General features: G+C 43.5%; 1 protein-coding gene across 2 annotated transcripts in view; it reads right to left on the bottom strand.

The window, feature by feature from the left end:
• LOC144752186 (adrenodoxin-like) overlaps positions 1 to 23473 on the bottom strand; it is a 70307-nt gene that overhangs the window by 18668 nt on the left and 28166 nt on the right. For both annotated transcript variants that reach the window (XM_078640123.1, XM_078640124.1), the window contains exon 2: positions 20579 to 20706. In XM_078640123.1, coding sequence (XP_078496249.1) covers positions 20579 to 20706 — 128 coding nt within the window. The remainder of the gene's footprint in view (positions 1 to 20578; positions 20707 to 23473) is intronic.

Raw genomic sequence — 23473 nt, 5'->3', positions numbered from 1 at the left:
AGGATGTGGTACCTCCTTTTGGGCCACAGCACTTTTGCATGTTTCCTGTATTTACCACAAACACCACCCTCTCTCGCAGTAGAAATAAAAATAACGGGATAGGAAAATGCACATTCCCGTGTCCTCTGTCCCGCTTTGTTGAGCAGTGCACCCTGCACCCCCACGCCCATTACTCTCAGTACGGATCAGACAGGGCAGTACCTGCAGCGGGGGCAGCAGTTGCAGGCTGTGGGTGCTCCGCTCTGGATGCCTCTTAACACCTTTATCGCGCGACTGAGTTTGGTGCTGAAGCCCCCCCACGCTCAGACAGGACCCCCAGGGTTGTTTATCATGAGTGCCGTATGGAGGGGGCTGAGCGAGGGGACGGAGGGGGTTCGGGGCACTCCCTTGAATGCCTCCCTGGCAGCCTTGCTCCACGGACTGTACTTGGTGCTGAAGGCCTACCGCTTAGATCGGACGTTCGTGGTTCCAGCGCCTGGTGAAAGCGCCTCGGTAGGGGCGTGGAGGTGTGGCAGCGCCCAGAGCCGAGGGCCCGTTCTGGCGGAAGGGGAGTACACGGGGGGGGGGTCTCTGACAAGATGGAGTTCGGCCCTGAAGCTTTCCCTCTCACCCCCACACCAAGTTCGTTCATTCTCCAGCGCCTTGTGAAGAGCCTTCGCGAAGGCGCTAGTTGAGGCCCCGCTGGCAGCTCACACAGCCGGGGCCGCTGTCATTACTAATTTAAGGAGCATGAGTGTTCGTCACAGCCTAGGTCGACCTAGGAAACTACACGCGCTGCACCCTCGTTTAGAGATGAGAGATTGTTGTTGAGTTGGTTACCAATTAACACATCTGTTTTTATTGGGATATGTTTGCTGACATTTATGGAGTATCAGAAACCCGAGAGCATGGGTAGAACCAAATTTAATCGGCTGGGAAACGGTAACTTGAATAGCAAGCACCCTCAGCATGTCTGATATCTTTTAGAAAAAAAAATACAATAGCTGAAACCCTGTAGGTGGTCTTACTTCCAACAAGTAGCATTTTTTTCAGGTCTTTGCGCATTTGGTTGTTTTTGCACAGAGCCGTTGGAGGTCCTCCTCGTCGTCTGCGCGTCAGTTTCCCTAAAATGAGAGAAAACATTTTTTCCCTGGTGTGCTCCTTTCCAATGGTCATATTCCGCTGCTGCGTTGTGCAGCTTCTCTTCTGGGGGCGGGCACTGCCAGCCACGGTGGTTTCCTAATGGTGAACTGTGCTTGCTGCACATCATGTTAATCGAAAAATCTGAAATAGTACTGTTTGATATGGCGATCGATAGGTGCCTGTGAAAGTAAACCCCGTGGAGCCTGGGGCGGGCGCCCCCTGTGCTCGGAGCCCCTTCCGTCCCTATGTGAAAGGGGAGCCACGCCAGTGTTCAGGCTGAGGGAGGAAGGGGGGGGAGTGTCCATATAATCCTCCAAAGGCGCAGTTTGGGCGGCCACCTACCCAAATAACTAACGTGCCGAGAGTGTGATCGTTAGACAGGAAGACAATCCCGCGAATCAGGCGCGCCGCGTGGATGAATGAGCGGCCTGGTTAAAAATAGCCCAGGCCCTCGTCGTCAGAGGCGGGGGCACTGGAGCTGCATAGCAAGCAGCTCTGCAGAGGCAGGAGGTAAATAATTGACACGCCGTCTGGCGAGGAGTCTGCTCGAGCCAGGCCTCTCGCGTGGCTGTGGGTGAAGATGATGTGGGGGTCCGAGGTGGGGTTTGAGCGCACTGCTCGCGTGTTCTTTGCAAGGGTGGGTTGGGTTAGGTAGCACCTGTTTTAAGCGTGCGGCTAGTTCCTCGGTGTAGACCAGGTGTCCATATATTATCTCCCATGGATTCTCGTCTCACTGCTCTCACCTGGTCTTTGTGCACCACAACCGCTTGAATGGGGCACACACACTTTTCCTTCTGTTTTACCCCGTTTCTACTTCTGTTTCGCTTATCACTTCTTGCTCCCGCCCTCATTCACCATGTCCTCCTCAGTCATGCCTTCTTCCTTGCTCTATTCACCATGCTGTCCTCTCCTCTATTTATTATTTTTTGCTTTGCACCTCACACTCCAACACTGGTCTATGCTTCAGCGCCCACAGTCGTGATCTTTCTTTCTCCCATTACCTCCCGACCTCTCGGTCTGCTGAGATCTGACAGTAGTTCCTTAAAGAACCACTCATTCTCTTTGACAAAAAGTGTCAAGCAGTCTTCAGAACTGTCTGTCTGTTCACAGTCTGCCAATAACAGCTGTGAGCAACAGCATACTCTTGCACACACTCTCACTGCTCACCAATTCAGTGTGCTAAAAAATGTATGCAACGCATTGTCAAACACAATGCCAATAACTCAAACTTAATTGCTGCGAGACCTATTGCATTGTAAATGCTTGTTTAGTAAGTTGCTGTGTTTGTAATTAAGTGGTGACTTCAAATTCCCAGTGTAGCAATTTAACTTCATTTTTTTTTTTTACCGGGTTCTTCCATTCAGTTTGGGGCATAGATAACAGAATTTCCAAGGCTTGAAGATTGTGATGATGAATTACTTTATTAACGCCATCCAAGTTGAGGTTAGCATTTTTATATCTGTTTTGTTTCAAGTCCTCCAGAATTAATCCTTGTATGGTGAGGCTGTTGGCATTAACAAAGTCACATAAGGAATTCACTATTGAAGCTTTATGAAGCCTCTGCAAAGATTTTATGTTTAGTTCTAGCCTTATTTTACTTCGCAGGGTCGAGGTTTGCAGTTTCAAATGTTGATGAATATTTTGCATAGAATTTAATTTCAACTGTGTTAATAGTTTTTGATTAAATAGCAAGGATGAATATAATAAAAAAAGGGCTAAGTTTTGATGTTAGACCCATCCTTTATTGACTTATTCTTCTTCCTCTATTTCACATTGAAAACACACTCAGAGCTTTAGCAGTTTCAATCACATTTTGCTTCTTGATTTTCAAACAAGCTAGACAGGAAAGTCCAAACTCGATGTTTACTCCCCTAGTATGCATAGCTGTATTACTGTTCTATAATTGTGTTTCCCAGATCCCAAACCACTGGTTTTACTTTTTTGTTGAATGTTACAACTTTTGGTCTTGCAAAGTTGAGATGTAAGTCATTTTCTAGGTTGTAGGCATTGAGAGTAGACAGCTGAAGCATTAGGGCTTTTGCGGTTCAGGAGAGCAAGACAATATTGTCAGCATAGGCCAGACAAGTGATGCCATAATTGCTAAGGTTTGAAGGGAGGCCATCTAAATACTTTGGGAGGTATGAGATGTACAGCAGGAACAATAGCAGGTCCAAAATACAGCCTTGTTTAAGGCAGTATGAGGTATACATTTATGGTGACAGGATGTTTGTTGAGATCAGTTTAACTCTTACCCAGGTATCCTTGTGTAGCTCTCTTCTAAGAGATGAAATAGTGCTCTACTAAGAGATTAAGTAGATTTGGATCAATATCCCAGTTCAGCAATTTGTTCGAAATTTTGTTGAGTTTTATGTAGCGCAAACTAGACCAGAGACATCGGGTATCAGAGCACTTTACATAGCACCAGTTTCGTTACAGAAGGACACATTCGTTTTTGTAAGGCACGGGGAGATTAAGCGATTTGTCAGAATCACAGGATGTTGAGCGTCGTTGCCGAGACTCGAACCCGGTTCTCTAGCTTCGAGATTGACTGCTCTAACCGTAAGGATACATCCCGCCCCATCAGGAAGTTGTTCAGGCATGCTAGTAGCAACTCCAAATGAGTGCCATTTGCTGTGGGTAACATGATGCATAATAGCAGCAGTCATATGCCAGGTAGGCCAAGGAATTGGTTCTAGCACCACAATCATTAACCCAAAGACGTGCACAAGTGATGGTGGAAGTTTCAGTTGTGGTAAGACGTGCTCCTGCTGTTCAACTGAGATATGAGATTGAGGTTGATATTAAGGATGAGATTGAGGATGAGATGAGATGGGGTAGGTCAGAAAAGCATCTCAGAGACCAAATAATTGTTAATGTCAAAAGCAAAACAAATCAAGAGCAGTTATGGATGTTAGGTGACTCTAGTCTGAAGGATACCTTCTCTAGAGTCTAACAGCCAGATTCATCAACCAAAATTGCGATCGCAATAGCTGCGAATTAGCTATTGCGATCGCAATTTAATGAAAAGCAATTCATGATTAGAAAAAGTTAAAAATTGCGAAATCGCTAAAAGAAAATTGCGAAATCGCAAAATAATTAGCAGAATCTAGGAGGGACCCCTATAGCGAATCGAACTTTGCGAGAATCCATGGATTCTGCGAAATATTTTGCGAACTCGCAAAATAATCGCTAACGCAGTTCATGAAAACTCGCAAATTGCGAAAATTCAGAAAATCGCTATTTGCGACACGCAATTTAAGGAGAACCCAAACCAGGTGGTAACCATGGAGAAAAAAAATTAGAAAAAACATTAACTAGCCACAGGTGCAGGCCTGATCAAACACACTCCTACTGTGTCTTAAGGAGACACAGTAGGAGCATGAGGACTCTCATAATGCCTGGACTCTACATGGTGGTCAGGCGGCGAAGGCTCCAGCAAGGAACAGACGCAGGATCCAGGGGCGAATATTCCGCCAGCGGATCACCCTTCTGAGCCAAACTGCGGAGCAAATCTACTCCAAGTACCGCCTGAATGGGGCAATTATCACTAACCTGATCCGGGACCTAGACCCCCTGATGCAGCACCCAACAAGGAGGACCAATGCCGTGCCCACCCATGTCCAGGTCTTGTGCAGCCTGCACCTCCTGGCCTCCGGAAGCTTCCAGGGGATAGTTGCTGTTGCAGGGGGGATCTCCCAGAGCACCATGTCCCGCTGCCTAAGGAGTTTCCTGGAGGCAATGCTGACCCGGCTACACCATTACATCACATTCCAGACCATCCAACAGGACTTGAATCAAACCAAGCTTCATTTCTACAACATTGCGCAATTCCCACATGTAATAGGATGCATTGACTGTACCCACATCCACATCTGCCTACCTGCACAAACAGAATACATGTACCGGAACCGCAAGTCCTACCACTCCCTGAATATCCAGATGGTGTGCAACGCTAAGACAATCATCCAGGACATAGTGGCACAATACCCGTGGAGCACACATGACTCCTTCATATTCCGGCACAGCGGCATGCACACATGACTGGCCAGGGGAGACTTTGGTGAAGGACACCTACTAGGTAAGTACACATGCCACCAAATAGTACACTGTGACCATGTAGCTGCGCATAACAGGCACTCACCCTCTGCTCCTTTCATTCAGGTGACAGCGCCTACGGTCTCCGTGAGTACCTCCTCACCCCATACCTCAACACTGCAACACCACAGCAACGGCGTTACAATGCTGCACACATACGCACAAGAAATTGCATTGAGAGGACATTTGGGCTTTTGAAGAGCCGATTCCGCATACTTCACAAGACTGTTGGGGCCCTCAAATACGAGCCTGAGGTCTGCTGCCACATCGTGGCCGTGTGTGCAATACTCCACAACATTACTACCAAGCGCAGGATACCTGTAGAGATCTCTGGCAGTGAGTCGGAATGGGACAACCGCCCACCTGCACATGGGCGTCATGCACGCGGGGAGAATCCTGCAGAAGGACACAGGCGCCGCAACCAAATCACTATTAACTGTTTCTAGTGCACCCACTCCTCTCACCCCACACTTCACTCATGCATGACAATTGAAATAATGACATGAGTCAGATTAACTGGTACTGAATATATGTTATTGTTTTGTTCACAATAAAGTGGCAATTTTTCACACAGTAACATGAGAGCTATATTGAGTCATATGTCCCCATGTATGTGAGGAGGGCATGCTTGTCTCAGCAGCATGGCCCTTCATGGTACAAAAGAAATGGTCAATGAGGCCTCCGGGCGGACGCTCCCAGTCGCCTTTCCAGCTCTTCCTCAGCATTTGCCCGTGAGGCAGCAGTGGGCCTGGTGCTGCGGCAGGGTACTATCACCAGTGGCACCGATTGGCTGCTGTGGCTTGAATTTCCCTCACTTGCGTCATCCCCCCCACCTGCCTGGCCATGGCCAGTTGCCTGCAGACCCTACACTGCAGTGGTAACTTGCTCCAGTGCCCTTGCGACATCCTGGCAGCATTGGACCATTTGTACTTGCATGGCCAACGAGCGTCGTGAGAGTTGGGAGGTGGCATTCCCTATGATGTAGTTTGACTGCGTGTACGCAGACAGGCGGGTCGGCAGCTGGCGGTGGCGGCGCCTGTTGACATCCCGCTGGGTCAACATGTCCTGGGTGTTGTCCTCCACTGCAGCGGTCATCCTCTCCATTCTGTCTGAGGGCTGTTCAACATTCCTAGCGGTCTTGTGAAGCTGTAGGTGAATTGCTGCGAGATGACGGGCCTGCTTCTGGTGTATGTGGAGCATACAGCGCTCAATGGAGAGGCCAGGTACCCGCACATTCACCCCCCTGCCAGCGCGTGGTGTTGTGTCACGCGGCTCCCTCACCAGTCCGCTGGACTGTGTTCTCACAGTGGCAGTGCGCCGGGTTTCTTTCCGTGCTGCAGCTGTTGTTGTCAGTCCCACTGGCATGTGTGTCACACGCTGCGGTTGTGGCGCGCCCGTTGTTGCTGAGGTGGCACTGTCCACAGGGGCAGGTGGTGGTACTACTGCTGGTGCTGCAGCTTGCCCTGATGGTCCGGGTTGAGGGGAAGGATGGACGTCTTCCTCGGTGTCCTCGGGATTGTCATCTATATGCAGTGCCTCGCTATCAGTGCTGGGTTCTTCAGTGCCACCTGTGATGTAAAGTGGACGTTGATTAATGACATGTATCTTGCACATGGACGGTTGCTACATGCATGCAGGCTAACATTCCCTGACTGGCTTTAGGATTGACTCTCACTGGACAGGTCTGGCTGTATGGGGCTAGATGGAAATTGTGGTGAGAGTACATGTCCCACAATGCAATAGGGCTTTTCTGGTGAGCATGGGCTGCATGACTGGGGTTTCTCATGGGTTGCTCTGGGGTCATGGCCATTGTTAGGGGACAGGGTCGCCGTCGCATGGCACTTACCTTGGGAATCTTGGGTGAGTCGGGAGGAGTCCAGCTGGGTTCCCCCCACGCATGCCTGGGTGTTCAGGGTGTCCTCCACAAGGTCCTCAAGTGGGGTGTTGGGTGGGACAGTGGCCTCTCCTCCTCCTGTTGCGACACGCTCCCCAGCCTTTCTGCAATCCTCTCCTTGGCACGCCCTCTGAGGTCGTACCACCTCTTCTTTAATTCTTCTATGGAGCGCTGGGTCACTCCCACGGAATTTACTTTGGCGCGGATGCGCATCCAAATCCTTCTTTTGTCCGCCTCAGGCACCCTCCTTGAGTCCTTCACAAAGAGCCGGTCATGGTCTTTGCTCACTCCCTCTATGAGGTATTCTAATTCTTGTTCAGAAAACTTTATTTTGCATTTCCATTCTGAGGAACTGCCCCCTGCTGCTTCCTGGGACATTTTCTGCAGTGGGGTGTCTCCTGATTTTGAGCTTGAGGTGGTCTGGAGTGGAGCTCTGGACAGTGCTGCTTCCACTTCAGGCCCAGTATGCAGAATGAGGGTGGGAACTGCCTGCTTCCTGGTTGTGATGTCATCACTGTGCTCGAAATGTGACTTCCCATTTTTGCGATCTCGCAATTAGCGAGATCGCAATTTGCGATTTCGGTAATTGCGAGTTCGCAATTTCAACAAGGAAAACGGCCGATTCTGCGAATTTTATGAGATTTTGGGGAAATCGCAATTGCGGCCGATTGCGATTTGCTTTTTTTAATCGCAATTTTTCATGCATCCCATTCTGCGATTTCTAAATTGCGATTTGGTATTTCTCGCAATTTAGAAATGGCAGATTATGGGTTTGATGAATCTGGGGGAAAGCAATTAAACAGTCCAAGAGGTGGCTGAAATCTCTTAGTGAAAGGAAATTGGATTATAAATGTGGGGATGTTTGTTGTATAAACAATTGAGTGGTCAAGGAAGAGGGCACTTTCAGGAAAAGTGAAATACAATAAACCTGTTATAGGTGCTCAAGAATGCTGTTCGGGTTGCCTCGACTGCTCAGTGTTATAGCGTGTTCTCTGCAACATGCTTAAGGGCATGGAGCTTCCAAGATGATATCTTGATGTATTTACAATGGGTGTATTTCACCCATTGCAAACAGCCTTAATCTACCGCAGAAGTGAACATACATGAATGATTTAATTCTGATAAAAAATGTACAGTAGATACGTACATACTGCGTTATTGTCATTATTTTGAACTGTACGTCTGTGTTTAGGCGTGTGTGATATTCATGCCCTATAATTTCTTGGGGTATTACGTATGCGACACTCAGTACGCTGAAAAGTAACCTATGAGAACCTGACAGAACCATTTTTTGTCTATAATAATATATCCCCAGGTTCTGAGGGACACAGGGTCACCCCGTTTTGTTATTTGTATTCCAGGAATGAAGCAGACGACATGGGGAATATTGTGTGTACTAGACTTCAGGAAAAGGGCTTACTTTAAAAGAAGAGAACTGTAAATGGTTTTGTGAGCAAATGGACTATTCGGATCACACCATTTCTGATGATGGCACTAAGAGGCACTTGTTTCCGCGGCAACCAAGAGTCCTGCACTGGACAATAAGGAAAAGTAATTATAATTCTCTGGCTTGTGTGAATATTAGAGTGAAGGTGTATGTAATGTTGCTAAGAAAATTATGCTGCTGAGGAAGGTGGTGCGAAAATGGCAGATTTTGAATAGGCACAACTTCAGTACAGCAAGAGGTATTTGATCCCATAAGAAAAGTCATGGTTAATGTCCCCACACTTTCTTTATGGAGAAAAACGGATAATCAATGTGGATGCAAGCATCAAGTGGCAGGAAATTAATCTTGGAATGTTGCTTTTGAATCTGGGACATTGCCGGTTGCCGAACGTAAATGCAGGTATTTAAATGCAGTTACTTGCCTGTCTATGGGCGATACAGCATTTTAAGAACTACATTTAGCAGAGGTAGGGGGGGGGGGGCACATTTTTGATTTAAAAAATGGACCACAAGCTTGTAGTGGGTATGCGATCATCAGAGGGAGGTTGGGATGCCTTTGCAGTTACTGCTAGACTGACATCTCGCTTACAGGAATTCAATTTAGAAGTTTAATGTGTTTCTGAGAAAAAGAATGTCATGACAGACTTTTTGTCCATGCTGCCCATTCATCCACCAGAGGGTTTGGAAGAGTTTAATGAGGAGCGTTATGTAACCACTTTGGCAAGTGCTGCGAGTGTTTTCTCGTGGAATTTCTGAAGCAGTTTGGCTTGAGCAGATATGCTTGTTGCGGGACTGAAGTCTGTCCGTCTGTGGGTAGAAATAGGTTAGACTGGAGACTGACGAAGGCCTTTAGTTCAAGGATGAGAAGTGACTTCCGCCGACTGGATTAAGGGAAAAGTTGCTTGAGGCAGCTCATGAAATTGATTCTGGCTAAGTACAGGTATACAGTACCATTCCATCAAGACCAATAATTATATGTATCCCAGTGAATTAGATATACAGGTAGATGCATCAAGCATTTTTGCGAGCGCAAACGGTGCGAATCGCAAAATTCGGCTGTTTGAGATGCATTAAATAATTGCGAGTTCTCAAATTGCGATTGCATTTAAGGAATCGCAATTTGCAATTCCTTAAATGCAATGCATGAACCATTCCAAGATTGCAAATTCGCAATCTGGGGCCGCTATTTACCGCGAAGTCAAACTACGTGGTAAATAGCAAAAACTTGGAAATATGCCCTTCAGTGCATTTTTCTAAGTTGTATGTTACACACACACACGTCCTTGGGACATGTGTGTGCACAACACCAGTGAACATTACCATTTCAGGGGTGCAACAAGGTGTCCTTTGGACACCCTGGCACCCTTGAAATTGCGGCACATTTGCGATTCGCTAATTGCTAATCGCAAATAAGGAATGACTCCCCATTCATTCCTAAGGGCCTTTAGGCCCATAGGAATGAATGGGAAAGCCATTCCTTATTTGCGATTAGCAATTAGCGAATCGCAAATAAGGAATCAGTAGAAATCGCAAATAATATTGCGATTCCTACATGCATCCCGTTTTGCGACTCTTTAATAGCGAATCCTTAAAATTCGCTCTTAAGGACTCGCAAAACATAACTTTGATGCATCTGGGGGTTAGCTCCCAATAAGTAGGATAGCCTTCATTTTAAGCTGTGAATGTAATTTAAAATGTGCGTCTCTCTGGCGTGTATGCTCAGGAAAATTCTGCCTATTCGCTACAAACCTGCTTAGGTACATCAACAGGTTAGAATGAACTATACAAGTGTTAAATCCCCCAAGTATGCATGAATAACAAAATCGGAATCCGCGATAGGACACCTCTGTTAAGCATTACACCCAGAGGATATCTCTTGACAAATACTTAGATTGAACAATACCATTCGATTTTAAACGATGCACAACAGCTAGAGGATTGCAAAATAAACTCTAGCTGAAATCCAACTAGTAAAACCATGAGCATTTCTTTGTGCATTATGCCTCAACAAATCAGATACATGATACCTTAGCCATTATAAGATGGGGCACAGATAATTATAGTTGGGGCTTTAAGTGGGCCGGGTCTCACCGGTGCTGATCACCTGCAGGTTTTTAAAGGGGGCTTCAAAACAGGTCTCTATCGGGCGCTGTTTTGTGTCCTGGCACAGGCGGTCCGTTTTTTCCCCAGACTGCCGTGACAGCAGGCACATGGATGTGTGCAGCTCACAGTGCTCACTCTTCACTAGTGGAGAAGTTACGTCATGACATCATGCCAGGTGAGTGTTCTCGGGGAAAGGAAATCCTTCATTTTCCCTCTGGATTTCTCTTCTCTTTTTGAAACTCAGGATCAGCAACAATGTCGTGGTGTCACCTGTGCTTTAAGTGGAAGCTTTTTTAATATTATATAAAAGCTTTAGTTGCTGCTTATTTATCTTGTGCAACTAACAACCATTGACAAAACCAATAGTTCTGACTTGTTGTAGGTATGGTGTTACTTGTTATATCATATCTGGATGCAATGACAGAAACAGCAAAATACAAGTCGGGCGGCACACTATTGTAAACACAGATTTTTAGCTTATGTGTTTTAAGCCACGCCCTTAATTACATTGCCCACACCCCTTGAGAGACCCCACAGTTTTTCATCCCACTTAAAGCCCTGAGTATAGTGGAAACCCTGCCGGTTAGCAGCGCAACAGTCCAACTATTATCTCTATTATGATTTAACTTCATTACGTAAACGCCCTTCGTGTGCATACGCCTATCGTTAATTTAAAAATAAACTAGCGTCCTCGCTACTTGGCTCTTCACAGTTGAAAACGCGCAAGTTGGAGACATAACCAACTGAGATCTGCACGACAATGCCAACGGGTAAGACAAGTAAATCCCCTTCTTCCTTTTTCTATTCAGGACAGAGTCTCGAGATCACCTTAGTTGCTAAAATATTATTTAAATAAAGAGGTCGCCATTTCTTGTTATGAATATGTTTTACATTTTTTGTAGGATTGAAACTTCAATAGGGATAACAAACACTAAAGCAGTCCAAAGTCTCTCTGCAAACGCAGGAAATAAGCGTGATATCTATTTTATAAAGAACAATAGAAAACAAACATAAGAAGGTAATAAAAATACATTATTGCATCCCTCCACGTTCAAAAAACATTATTGTTAACTTATAACTTATTATACAGCAATATGATGTTGGAACTATAGTTCCAACATCATATTGCTGCATCTGAATCCTCTGTCACAGTATGGTGGAACGAGGATTATAACTGGTATTCAGACCAGGACATATTGAGTATCGGTACTTTCAGCAAGAATGAGAGTTCAGAAGGAAATCAACCTCATCCCATAGTGGGTGGAAATAAAGGTATAGAGGCATGCAATCACTATGGGAACTAGACTGCATACATGCACTATCGCTAAAGCATGAAACCACACATTGGAATGCTACACATTTCTTTTTGTGCCCGTTCACATTTGATGGGGTATAAGGTAAATCACAGTACACAACTATCTTGGCCAACACATTTTGAATGTTTCTTCCTTCTTCCTCCTTTTTTATTGTTCTGAGATAATTTCCTTTCCCTGGAATTTTATCTTATTCTATTTTTGGTGAGGGTTACACTAGTTGAGCAGCAACAACATTGGTGTGGATATATTGAGTTTCGTGGATATGATTAGACTGGCCAATTATAAAAAAAAGATTACATTGTTTACAGATATCCCTGTAGTGGTGCAATCTAATTCATGAGATACCATTACAGTTGGTCATGAGGAAGGTGGAGTCTATTCATCTTATCCACCGAAACGATCGTAGACCGAACTCCATAACTCCAACTTACAACACGGCAACGGTTGAACAGATAAACACGTTCCGGTTGTTATTAAAAAAAGTGATTGGAAAAATAGCTGGAAAAAATTATGAATCGCATAAGTGTGGGAATGAATGTGTGTGCCTGTGAAGAATGAGTGGTTTGGCTCATGTGGTGACAGATTGCAGTTATGATTTAGTATAAAAAGTCTTTTTATGAAATAATTAACATTGGGAGCTCAAATTCCTTGTGTCTTAAAGATTGAAAAGATGGTATACATACATGAAAGTAAATGAACGACTACTCTGTATTGTTTTACACTGCATAATAATGAATATATTGTTTTAGCACTACATATAGGTTATCTAATTGTCTATGGTTTCAATTCCACTATAATATATCAAAGAAGATAACATTTCAAAAGAAATTAATAGTATAAAAAATAAAAAAAAAATAAACATCATTTCAAATGATACAAGGAACAAAAAGTGTAATTGATTAGATCTTGTACATTGTGGCCAGTGTTGGGAGCCATTACAGGCCCCTATAAAAGTAACCTAGGTCAGATGGGAAAGTTTAACAAAAAACAAATTTTGTTGACTATTTACCCATAGTCCCAGACCTCAAAAAAAGTCTTGCATAGTGTACCTTTTTTAATAAAGATGTTTTACGCAGTTGTTTAACAGTAGGTAGTTGCCTGGACTTGTAGTTCCTTCCACCCACCAATTGTTGTATTTATTTTCTACATCACTCTCTTTTCTTAATTGATACCCAGGTGCACTGAGCTCAAATTTCTTTTTTAGCCTCTCTCTGGTTGGGGCAGGCGCATTATTGTTTCAAATGGAAGCACAAAAACATTTGGTTTTCCAAATGAAAAACTCAATAACTTAATAGTTCAAGTCTCTTCAACAACAAAAAAGTTGTCTTAACCAATGCGGAAAATAGTGAATGGATAAACTGTTAAACCTGAAGAAAAAAGCTAAAAGACTGGAGTCATACGCTCAGATCATGTTAGAGTACCTGAGAGCAGGGATCATCCCTTCGGGGCTAAGAGTAAGAAATGTCCCTGTCCTTTTCACAGAAATATGTAAATGTTTAGGGACATGATCACACATAACAAACAGATGTACCTGGGGGACTGGATGATTCTGATTGTCAAGACTGCTAGAGAAGTGGTTATCATTAGAAATCAAGAAATTTTAGAACTAAATGACTGAGGAATGTCTTATGAAGAAAAAAAACTGAAAAAGTAAAAAAAGATATCAGGTGGTATCGTCAGGAAAAGGCCTACCATACCTCTCAAAAAATTACTATCAAGAATGGAATAAAGAAACAGGACACAATGACCACAATAGATCATCAAGGAAAAAGGAGGTCATTTTCGCGGACACATACTCCTCAGAATCAGAAGGAGAACACTCTGGAACCTCAGGGAATACTAATTCAGATCAGATACTACCCAAGGCTAGACAAGGAATTAGACTGCCCAATTATGAACAATTATATTATTTACAGATATCCCGGTAGTGGGCCAGCCAATTCATGTGACACCATCGCAGTTGGTCCTGAGAAAGGTGGAGTCTATACATCTTATCCACCAAAACGATCATAGACCGAACTTCATATCTCCAACTTACAAAATGGCAACCGTTGAAGAGATGAACACTTTCTCACTGTTATTCAAAAAAATGATTTTTTAGTTGGAAAAAATCACGAATGGCTAAAGTGTAGAAATTAATTAGTGTGCATATGAAGGATGCGTGTTTTTTCTAATTTGGGTACAGATCGTGGTTAAGTGAAAGTTAATGGACTAGCTTGGAAAGACTTTTTGGGTTCTTAATTGTAGTTGTACCACATTACTCCTCACAACATCAGTCCATTTACGTTGCTTACAGGGAGGGAGCAGGCCTCAAAACAGTGTCCTTAGTGGTTTCAAAGTAAGATAACTAGTGCAGGATTTGGACCAAAGCAGGATATGGGTGCGGATAGATTTGAGAATGATAAGGATAGCATTGTTGCTAAAGAGGAGAAAATGAAAACATGGGATAATAAAAAAAAAAGTTTCCGCTAAAGAACCTGATTTTGTGTTGCGGGACTGGGTCAGGATTCATTAATCAGTATTTGTTAAGAAGGGATCTTCCAGGTATGGCAAACCTTCTGCAAGTGGTAACTGGTCATCTACAGAGCGTAGTGACTCAGGATGATCTAGTGTGAAATGGTCATAGGGTTGCAAGTGTGCATCTGTGTGGGAGCCTTTACCTTCCAATGAGAATTCTGTAACACCATATGAGGCAAATGAGTCTGTTCCTCTTGATGAGTCAGTAACTTGTTCCTTGTCTGATTGAGGAGTTGCCGGTTGTAGTAGGCCGTGTAGAAGGTGAATCTGTGGTACACACTTTCTGAAGGTTCTATTGGTGAAAATGTGAACTTAATGGCTCGCAACCGAACTCAGCCTTAAAAACTAAAGGATTGTGTTTGAATATTTATTAATTCGTACTCTTTCGATGCTATTTCCATTCTTCTAATTATGTTCTGTGCATTTTCCTCTCCAGTTTTGATTATCTATTTCCATTTTATGCTTTATTTGTTTTTTTTTTTTGTTGTTTCTTCTTTTGCTGTCTTATGGGGGGAAGGGGAATGTACCACATGCAGTTTCTAATGCGCAGTTTCTATTCCTTGTAATTGGAATGTTGCGCATCTGGGCTCCACACGCCCTGCTCCTCGAACACGCAGTAGAGAAACACTGAGTTCTCAATTTGAATAAACAGCTCTACCTGGATCTCCAGTTTTTCTGAGTTAAATTTCCACAGAGTGCCTTGTGTGTAGATGCAGTCTGGGTTACAGCAGTATGTGTGCTATCTTGTTCTGTACCTGCAGCCAGCTCAAACCGCCCACAGGAGTGGCCCTCATAATTCAAATTTCCAAATTCTCATTAGCACCCCTCCCTTTGCTTTGAGCTCTGATAGCCGCCACAGCGGAGTACTTGTAGGGGCACACCTTTATTTGGAAAATCCAAGAGGCATATTTTGTGTTCTCATTTGAAACTCTTTCAGTTGCAACTTAAAGCACAGAGTCCTAAGGAAAGGAAAGTAGCATGACTAACACATTATCTCTTTGCATTAGCATTTCAGCGATTGCTTTTGAGCCCTGAGGACAGCTGCTTTCTTGGCTGCCTATGAGAAGGATTATTTCATACGGGTCTGGTAATGCTAAATAGAGGCCATGCTACTTGACTGGTTTAGCAACCTTTTAGAGCACAGTGCTGATCACTGAAGGTGAACCATGAGTTTTACATTATTTGGGTGATTTTCACTTGATTAGGTGAGAAGAAGGTCCGGTGTCGTGCAAAAATATGTTAGCGAGTGTGGAGAAGGTGGCAATTAAACAGGTGTGCCAATGGTGCTAGCAAAATCGAACATCCAGTCCGAATTCTGATAATCTGGCATAAAATTGTAAGAAAGGAGCCAAGTCTCTCTAATGATAAACAAATTCCAGGCATTTATGAGGGGTCTCCTAAGGACACAACATAGCGCTTCATGGACATATACATTTAGCATGTAATTTGGTGAAACAAGTGATTAGATAAGACTGGGGTTGAGATGAGATTGAGGATGAAGTGAGATTGAGATAAAATGAGATGGGCAAGATAGAAAATAAGATGAAATTGAGGATACAATGAGATGTAGATTGTAGGGCTGAGATAAAACGTGGATGAGTTGAAATTGAGGATGAGATCAAATGAGTGAACGTAATGTGAAATGATATTGATCACGTGATGAGATAAGATTGAGGATGAGTTAAAATAAGTGAGGGCTCTCCTGAGGACACAACATAGTGCTTCATGGACATATAAAGTTTGCATGTAATTTGGTGAAACAAGAGATTAGATGAGACTGTGGTTGAGATGAGATTGAGGATGATGTGAGATTGAGATAACATGAGATTGGGCATGGTAGAAAATAAGATGAAAGTGAGGAAACAATGAGATGTCGATTGTGGGGTTGAGATAAAATGTGGTTCAGTTGAAATTGAGGATGGGATCAAATGAGTGAACATGATGTGACACGATATTGATCACATGATGAGATGAGACTGAGGATGAGATAAAATGAATAAACATGAAGTGAGATGATACTGATCACGTGATGAGACTGAGGATGAGATATAACGAGTGAACATGAAGTGAGATGATATTGATCACGTGATGAGACTGAGGATGAGATAAAATGAGTGAACATGATGTGAGATGACATTGATCACGTGATGAGATGAGACTGAGGATGAGATAAAATGAAATGAGATTCATAATTAAATGAGCTGAAATAAGTTCAGGATGACATGTGATGAGCGGAAATCACTTCAGGATGATATGAGCTCGGAATGGGATGATATAAGCTAAAATGAGATTAACTGAAATGTAATGAGATGAGCTGAAATGAGTTCAGGATGAAATGAGATGAGCTGAAATGAGTTCAGGATCAGATGAGATGAAATGAGTTCGAGATTAGATGAGCTGAGATGAGATGAGTTCAGGATGGGATGAGATGAGCTGAAATTAGTTCAGGGTGAGATGAACTGAAATGAGTTCAAGATGAGATGAGCTGAAATTAGTTCGATATTAGATGAGCTGAGATGAGATGAGTTCAGGATGAGACGAGATGAGCTGAAATGAGTTCAGGGTGAGATGAGCTGAAATGAGTTCAGGATGAGATAAGATGAGTTCGAGATGAGCTGAGGTGAAATGAGTTCAGGATGAGATGAAATGAGATCAGTATGAGATCAGATCAGATGTAACATTTTATGGTAGAAGACTAATGAAAATTAAGAATTAGAGTTTTTTTTAGTTTGCCTTGAAACGTTTGAATTTTTAAAAATATTTGTTAATTGTCAAGTTTATTGTACCAACAGCCCCAAAATACACTCCTATGTGTGGTGCTTGTATGGAGAGATACAAAAAGATATATCCAATGATATGTTTATGTAAACATGTAGCACAGATTGCATGCTTGACAGAATAGAGCAATGAAGAGCCTTAGGTTTTAAGAAAGTGGTCTGGTGGGTGATATTTATACATTAACTCGAGCTGGAAGGTCTGCAGGACTTGGGCGGTCACATTCAAGGGGAACCTGTCAGATCTAAAGTTGACACATAGCATGTCCTTGGAGTCTCCAAAGTACAGAAGTGCTGAGTCGTGATACCTTATCTCACATTGCGCAGCAACTGATTTATGCCCACTAACAGCAGTTGAATTTTGTAAGACAGCGGCAGCATTAATATATTTAGGAGATAGTAAGGATGAGCAACTGTGTTACAAGGTTGCAAAGTACGTCAAGGCAGCCTTGGCAGCCAGACTCAGGGGAAAAAGGGACTGATGAGCACTTTAGACTGAAGAGAGATGATACAGTTGCCCCATATAAATATTTACATATTTTATTATGAATACATCAAATATCCACTGGAGTAACAATCATGGAGTAATTCAAACGTCACTACATTTCCATGAAACCTGTGCCTCAAATATAAGGAACTATATTAACCCCTTGTGTGCTAGTGACGAGCTCAGCTCGTCATAAGGGACGGTTGAGCTGCCCTCATGACGAGCTGAGCTCGTCACAGCCGTTGGAACGTTCGCACGCGGGGATAATTTCCCAGCTGTGCTGAACGTTCGAAAAGGGGTGTGGCTGTGACGAGCTCAGCTCGTCATGAGGCCAGCTCCGCTGTGCCTCATGACGAGCCGAGCTCGTCACCAGCACAGCGACGCCGCGCGCAGCCCCCCTCCCCCCGCACAGCGGGGGGAAAACACCCCGCAGCTAAGGGGTTAAATCTATCTAGAAAAATACCCAAATAAGTCATTGCTGTTCTGCCAGTCTCATGGACCACCGTTTGAGTGAAGATCTTGCGCAACAGTGAGCCAACAGTGAGCCACAATTTGATGCAGCGATCACACTCTTGAGGGAACAGTGGCTACTACTGCTGCTTCAGAGAGGTGGGACAAAAGCAGTCAGGTACCATGAGTATGAGATATGTACAAAAGCTGTTTCAGGGGATTCATTTGGAAGGGATTCACAATTCTGGGCTTCATTGCGAGGTCCCATTATCTCTCCTGGTGCACCTGACACCCCCCCACCAACTCCCCCTCCACATTCGGCTTCGTTCAGGGGATAACAAGTGGGACCGTGAGGGCTAACACCAGAACCTGGGCTGCTATGGGAATTCACAAGGACATATTATCAAGCCCATTATCCCGTTTTAGCGGCAGTTTCCTGGTGCTAAAGCCGCGATAATTTTATTGCAGGTCTTGGTAATATGCCCCATAGTATACTCCTCTTAAGAATAGAACAGCTCCTCGTTGTCATCTGCTTCTGCACCAATAAGGAAGAGGGAATCGGTGAGAGTGGAGGAACATGTATAGGTTTGGCCAGCTCAGGTGGAAGGAACACTTATTATACTAGTTAGGGAAAAGACTTTGAGAAGATTAGTTCCACAAACTCTCAACTGCTCTGTGAAACCAAGATCAGAAATGGAAGATGGACAAATGCAGCACAATGCTTTCAAGGTGTGATAGAAGTCCAGTCCAGGCAATGTCAGTCATGTACCTTCTGCTTCAATGTTCTATATTATCAACCAGGAAGCAGACAGGGGACAACCTTCACAGCTGCAACTCAGGGAATTAACGCATGTCCAATATACCTACACATTTTTGGAAACATTGAATTGGGTGTATCATAACTAGACTCAGCGGGCTTATAAATATTCTGCATGCAGGATTGTGTTTGAATTGCAAGATAACAGGTATTTTTCTTGCCTAATTTAAAAGTATTATATCATTGTTAGCAGTAATAAGGGTTGATTCTGCCCAACTTTACAGACATGTTGCATTTCAACAAATCTACTTAATTCAGACATCACCCCGCCTTATCGTTTAGCGCAACACTCAGAAAACGTAATGGGCACAAGGAAAATGCGCAGCCTATGCACTGAGGTGCCACGGATTAACTTTGCAAATACGTTGGGCCTCATTATGATGGCAGCAGGACTTACGTCCGACCGCCATCATATCGAAGACGGGACCCCGCCGTCTTGCTGTCGGTGATCCCGCCAATGAGGTTACAATGCGACCACCTCCAAGACGGTCGCAATGTCTATATTTTGTATTGTGGCGGGTGCTGCAGGCTGTAGCACACACTGTAGTACAAAATATAGACATAACACATATCCCTGCACTACGTGGCAGGCACCATGCAATGCTTGCCACATGGTGCAGGGATATGTAGGGGGACACCATTGGTGACCCCAAAGCCCAAAACAGAGGGCCAGGGAAAAGGGGAGCCCCCAATGTCCCTTAGAGGTCGTAGAAAGATGTCTGAGAGTTCTCTTCACTTGGCGTTGTTGCCTTCATCTACTCTGAAGAAGAGGGAACCTATTTACTGTCCTAGATCTGCAAAACCAACATTGTTTCTTCTTTGGAAAACCTTCACTGCATCAGCTCAAAGGAATATGGCATTCTTTCAATAAGTTTACACTTATTTAAGTAAGAACACACTTCCAAGTCAGTAATTTTTAGAAAACTGAACTTCAGCAAATATGAACCTGGCCCACTTCACAGCAAAACTAAACCGTAGCAACTATGGAAAATATGAGCATGAGAGGCTTGTTTTTAAGGTAATCATGTTGGCTCATGTCATTTACGTACATTCCTAGATTGTGGTAAAACCACACTATCCCATGTTAGAGAGGTGTACAAAGAAAAGCAGTGTTTAATGACCAATAACAGTTGTGGATATTCCAGGAGAGACCACTATAAGCACAGATCTGTGGTAGGGCTGTAAACAGATGTTATTCACAACTCTTTGGTACTGATATGTATCTGCTTGAAAGAAATCAAAATTGCTATTACAGTGAACAAATTCTATCAACAACATCTTACACAAACCTATACTTTTCCTACTCGTGGGTCAAGCTCTAGCCAAAACCTTGGCTTTGGGCATGCTTTCAGTTAAGCTGACCTTATCCTAAGGAACACATATATCATATCCAAAGAATAAGGCAAAGACACCTTACCTTAGTGCTCAATAAAGATTTGTGGATTCAGTAGTTGGTACCAACTGAGCTTTGGAGCTTCAATTTGGTGACTGTGTCCAGAACCTATCCACAATTGGAGATACAAGGAGCATAAATAAGAAAAACAGGATACAACTTACCATAGCCCTCAATGTCCAGGTTTTGCTTCATGACCACGTCCAGTAGGCTCTCCCCCTCGCTGGCAGCGGCTGTGAGGCACTCTCCATCCCGGTTTATGAAATGCACCGTGATTTTATCCTCAGATGCGCTGCAGAGAAAGATGCAGCAAGTTAGACGATGCAAATCAAAAAGCAGTGTCAAACCTAGAGACTGGTACCTATGATGAAACCTAGAAATTTAACGCTCCAATAATTCATCCATTAATACTGGGTATCACAAAACAAACATCTACAAAGTGATGCTTTTCTATTTCTTTGGCAGACACTGGTAGTATTTAAAATTGGTGCTGGTATTTCTAAGGCACAGTCAGATGTTAGCAAGAAAACGTCCATTATGTCCTATTGAGAAAGTTAACAAGTGATTTATTATAAAGTTCAATTGAGTTCATTTATTATAAAATGCATTCGAGTTCCATCTGTGGCCCATATATACATTTCAACATACAAAAAAATGTTTAAAGTGCATAAAATGATATACAGTCCTTATAGGCATTATGGTTAGGGTATTTATGCATGACTGGAGTGTCCATTTGCCAAATTGAAAAAGTTGAGTTAGGGCTTCATATCTCTTTAAGTGAGCCTTTGTCTTTTGTAGTAAAACTCAATCCACGTATTTGGCTTTGCTCTCAGTGAGAACTCCTCGAGTATAACGTTGATATGTTTCAGCCTACAACATTTCAGGTCTCATCAGGACAATTTACAAGGGCATGTGTATAAGTCTATATCCTGTAATTGATCATCCTTAGTCTGGGTGATGGGCAGTAAATTAAAGGAACAAAAATTGTGCAGAGCAGTAAGGATCCCTTAAAAGGGGCAAAGAAGCCCTCTCGGTGGCGCCTCCTACGCTAAGGCGGAGGAGCAACGCCCCATTTCTTTTTGAGTAGTGCAAAAAAATAAAAATATAATGATAATAACAAGTGTTATCATCATTTTATTTTTCTATGCCACTCAAAGCCATGGCCGACTTTGGAGAACCCTGCCATAGATGCAAGAAGGATAATTAACCATTTAATGCCCATCACCACTAAGACAGAGATCTTGACCTGTGGACAGTAGCACAAACACCAGCCTACGAACATAAAGCCAAAGAACTTGATGACCCTCCAGCTACATCAAGTTGAGTGAGCAATCTAGGCTCAGATCTATCCCTGATACGACATACCAACAGAGTCATAAAAATATCTTCTCCACAAAGAAACCACTAAGACAAATCTTCCCATACCTCAGATATTGACTAAATCTAGAAGATAACCTCACACTCAGGATTTCCAAGTTCAAGTGTACCCCGGTTCATAATATGCAAAATACAATGTATCCAAAATGGTGCAGGACTCCCCCTCCCCTCTACTTTCACCTTAAGAAAAGATTATACCAGTACTGGAAATATTCCACTTGCTACCTGCTGCTATAATAATCAATGTTCAAGGCACTTTGCATTGTCCACAGAGCCTCTCAACAAAAGGACCAGTTTATCTACAAATTAAATGTTATCAGTACAAACTAAAAAATACAGTGTGCTCTAGGCTAGCACTATGAATCATTATACTACCTTACAATAAGAAATCCAAGCAGGCTCCACTTTTGTGGTACAAGCCATCAAGTTCTGGAACTCATTGCAAGCCAAGATTTGAAGTAGATAATTATATCAACGGCTGACACGTGGACAGAACCCAGAACAATAAAACCTTTCAGAAAATATGCGTGCACTAGAGAGCTATGGAACAATCCCAAACAGTACACAATGTCAAGAAGATAGGCACCATACCCTATGTGTCGACCTCTGCCCACAAAAAGTCTCACAATAACCTCAAAATAGTGAAGGAATATGGTATATACCCCCATCATAATATACGACTTACAACTCAAAATTACCAGCTGATACTCTACCACTGAAGACATGTGACCAGTCGAATGCAATCTTGGACTCCAATCAAAGTGCCAACTTCACCTCACAAACATAGTAAACAATGTCCGCTCTACCTCATATCTTCAATCCCAAGATGGAGAACAGTAACGCTAGCTTTTCTGAGCGTTCTCCCAGCCTCAATCTGACATAATTAATGTCACCATATGATGTCATGTACTAACACTACTTGATCCCTTTTTAGGTCAAGCTAGACAGCGCATTCGCTGTCTCTTCAGGACCTGATGTAATCAGTCTGTGGGCTTCAAGTCCATCCCGTTTCTTCCGATTGCTTCTATGCCAATGTCCTTTAAAAATCATTGCTTGCTAATGGTCAGTCCTGCCACTTTGTCCCTCCTTCCTCTCTTCTGTTCCACCCGCAAAGCAGGGGCTTAGTACTGTCTCCTTCCACTATGGTTCTTTATCTGTTCTGTGGAGGACTATTATTTTCTTGGTGTTCTGCTCTGTTACTGTTTATCTGTGTTTAGCTTCAGCGCCCTAGCTGCTTACATTCAAATATAGCATTCTTCCTCCCACCTCCTCTTAATGCCGAAGTTGTGTCACAGCTGCCTCCCCTACCGTGGCTCCTGCTTGTAATTTTTATCATCAGGCTTTTTGTACATTTCAATCTCCACCATCATTTGGGCTTTTTTCTAGCTGGATATCTGCTTGGTTTTGGGCTTCCTTTAAAGGGGGATTGGGTTTGTTTTTTTAGGATTTGCCTGCAAGAGTTTACATCCCGCCCCTCTCTTTCCTGGCTTTTCATTGGTTCCTGTGCAGGCCACTCACTTTACCTGAACGAAACCTCTGCCCCAGACATCGCAATGGCCATCCCCGATGGATATAAGATCTCCCACAGAGACCGCGCCAACGGAGTCGGAGGAGGAATCGCCATCATCCACAAGAACACCATCAAAGTCTTCACTAACACCGACGACACCCTCACCATCGCC

This window comes from Lissotriton helveticus, chromosome 4_2 (assembly GCF_964261635.1).
Source record: "Lissotriton helveticus chromosome 4_2, aLisHel1.1, whole genome shotgun sequence".
Classification (NCBI taxonomy): Eukaryota; Metazoa; Chordata; class Amphibia; order Caudata; family Salamandridae; genus Lissotriton; species Lissotriton helveticus.
The sequence above is the reverse complement of the archived record's forward strand: the minus strand, read 5'-3'. Positions and strand labels throughout refer to the sequence as shown.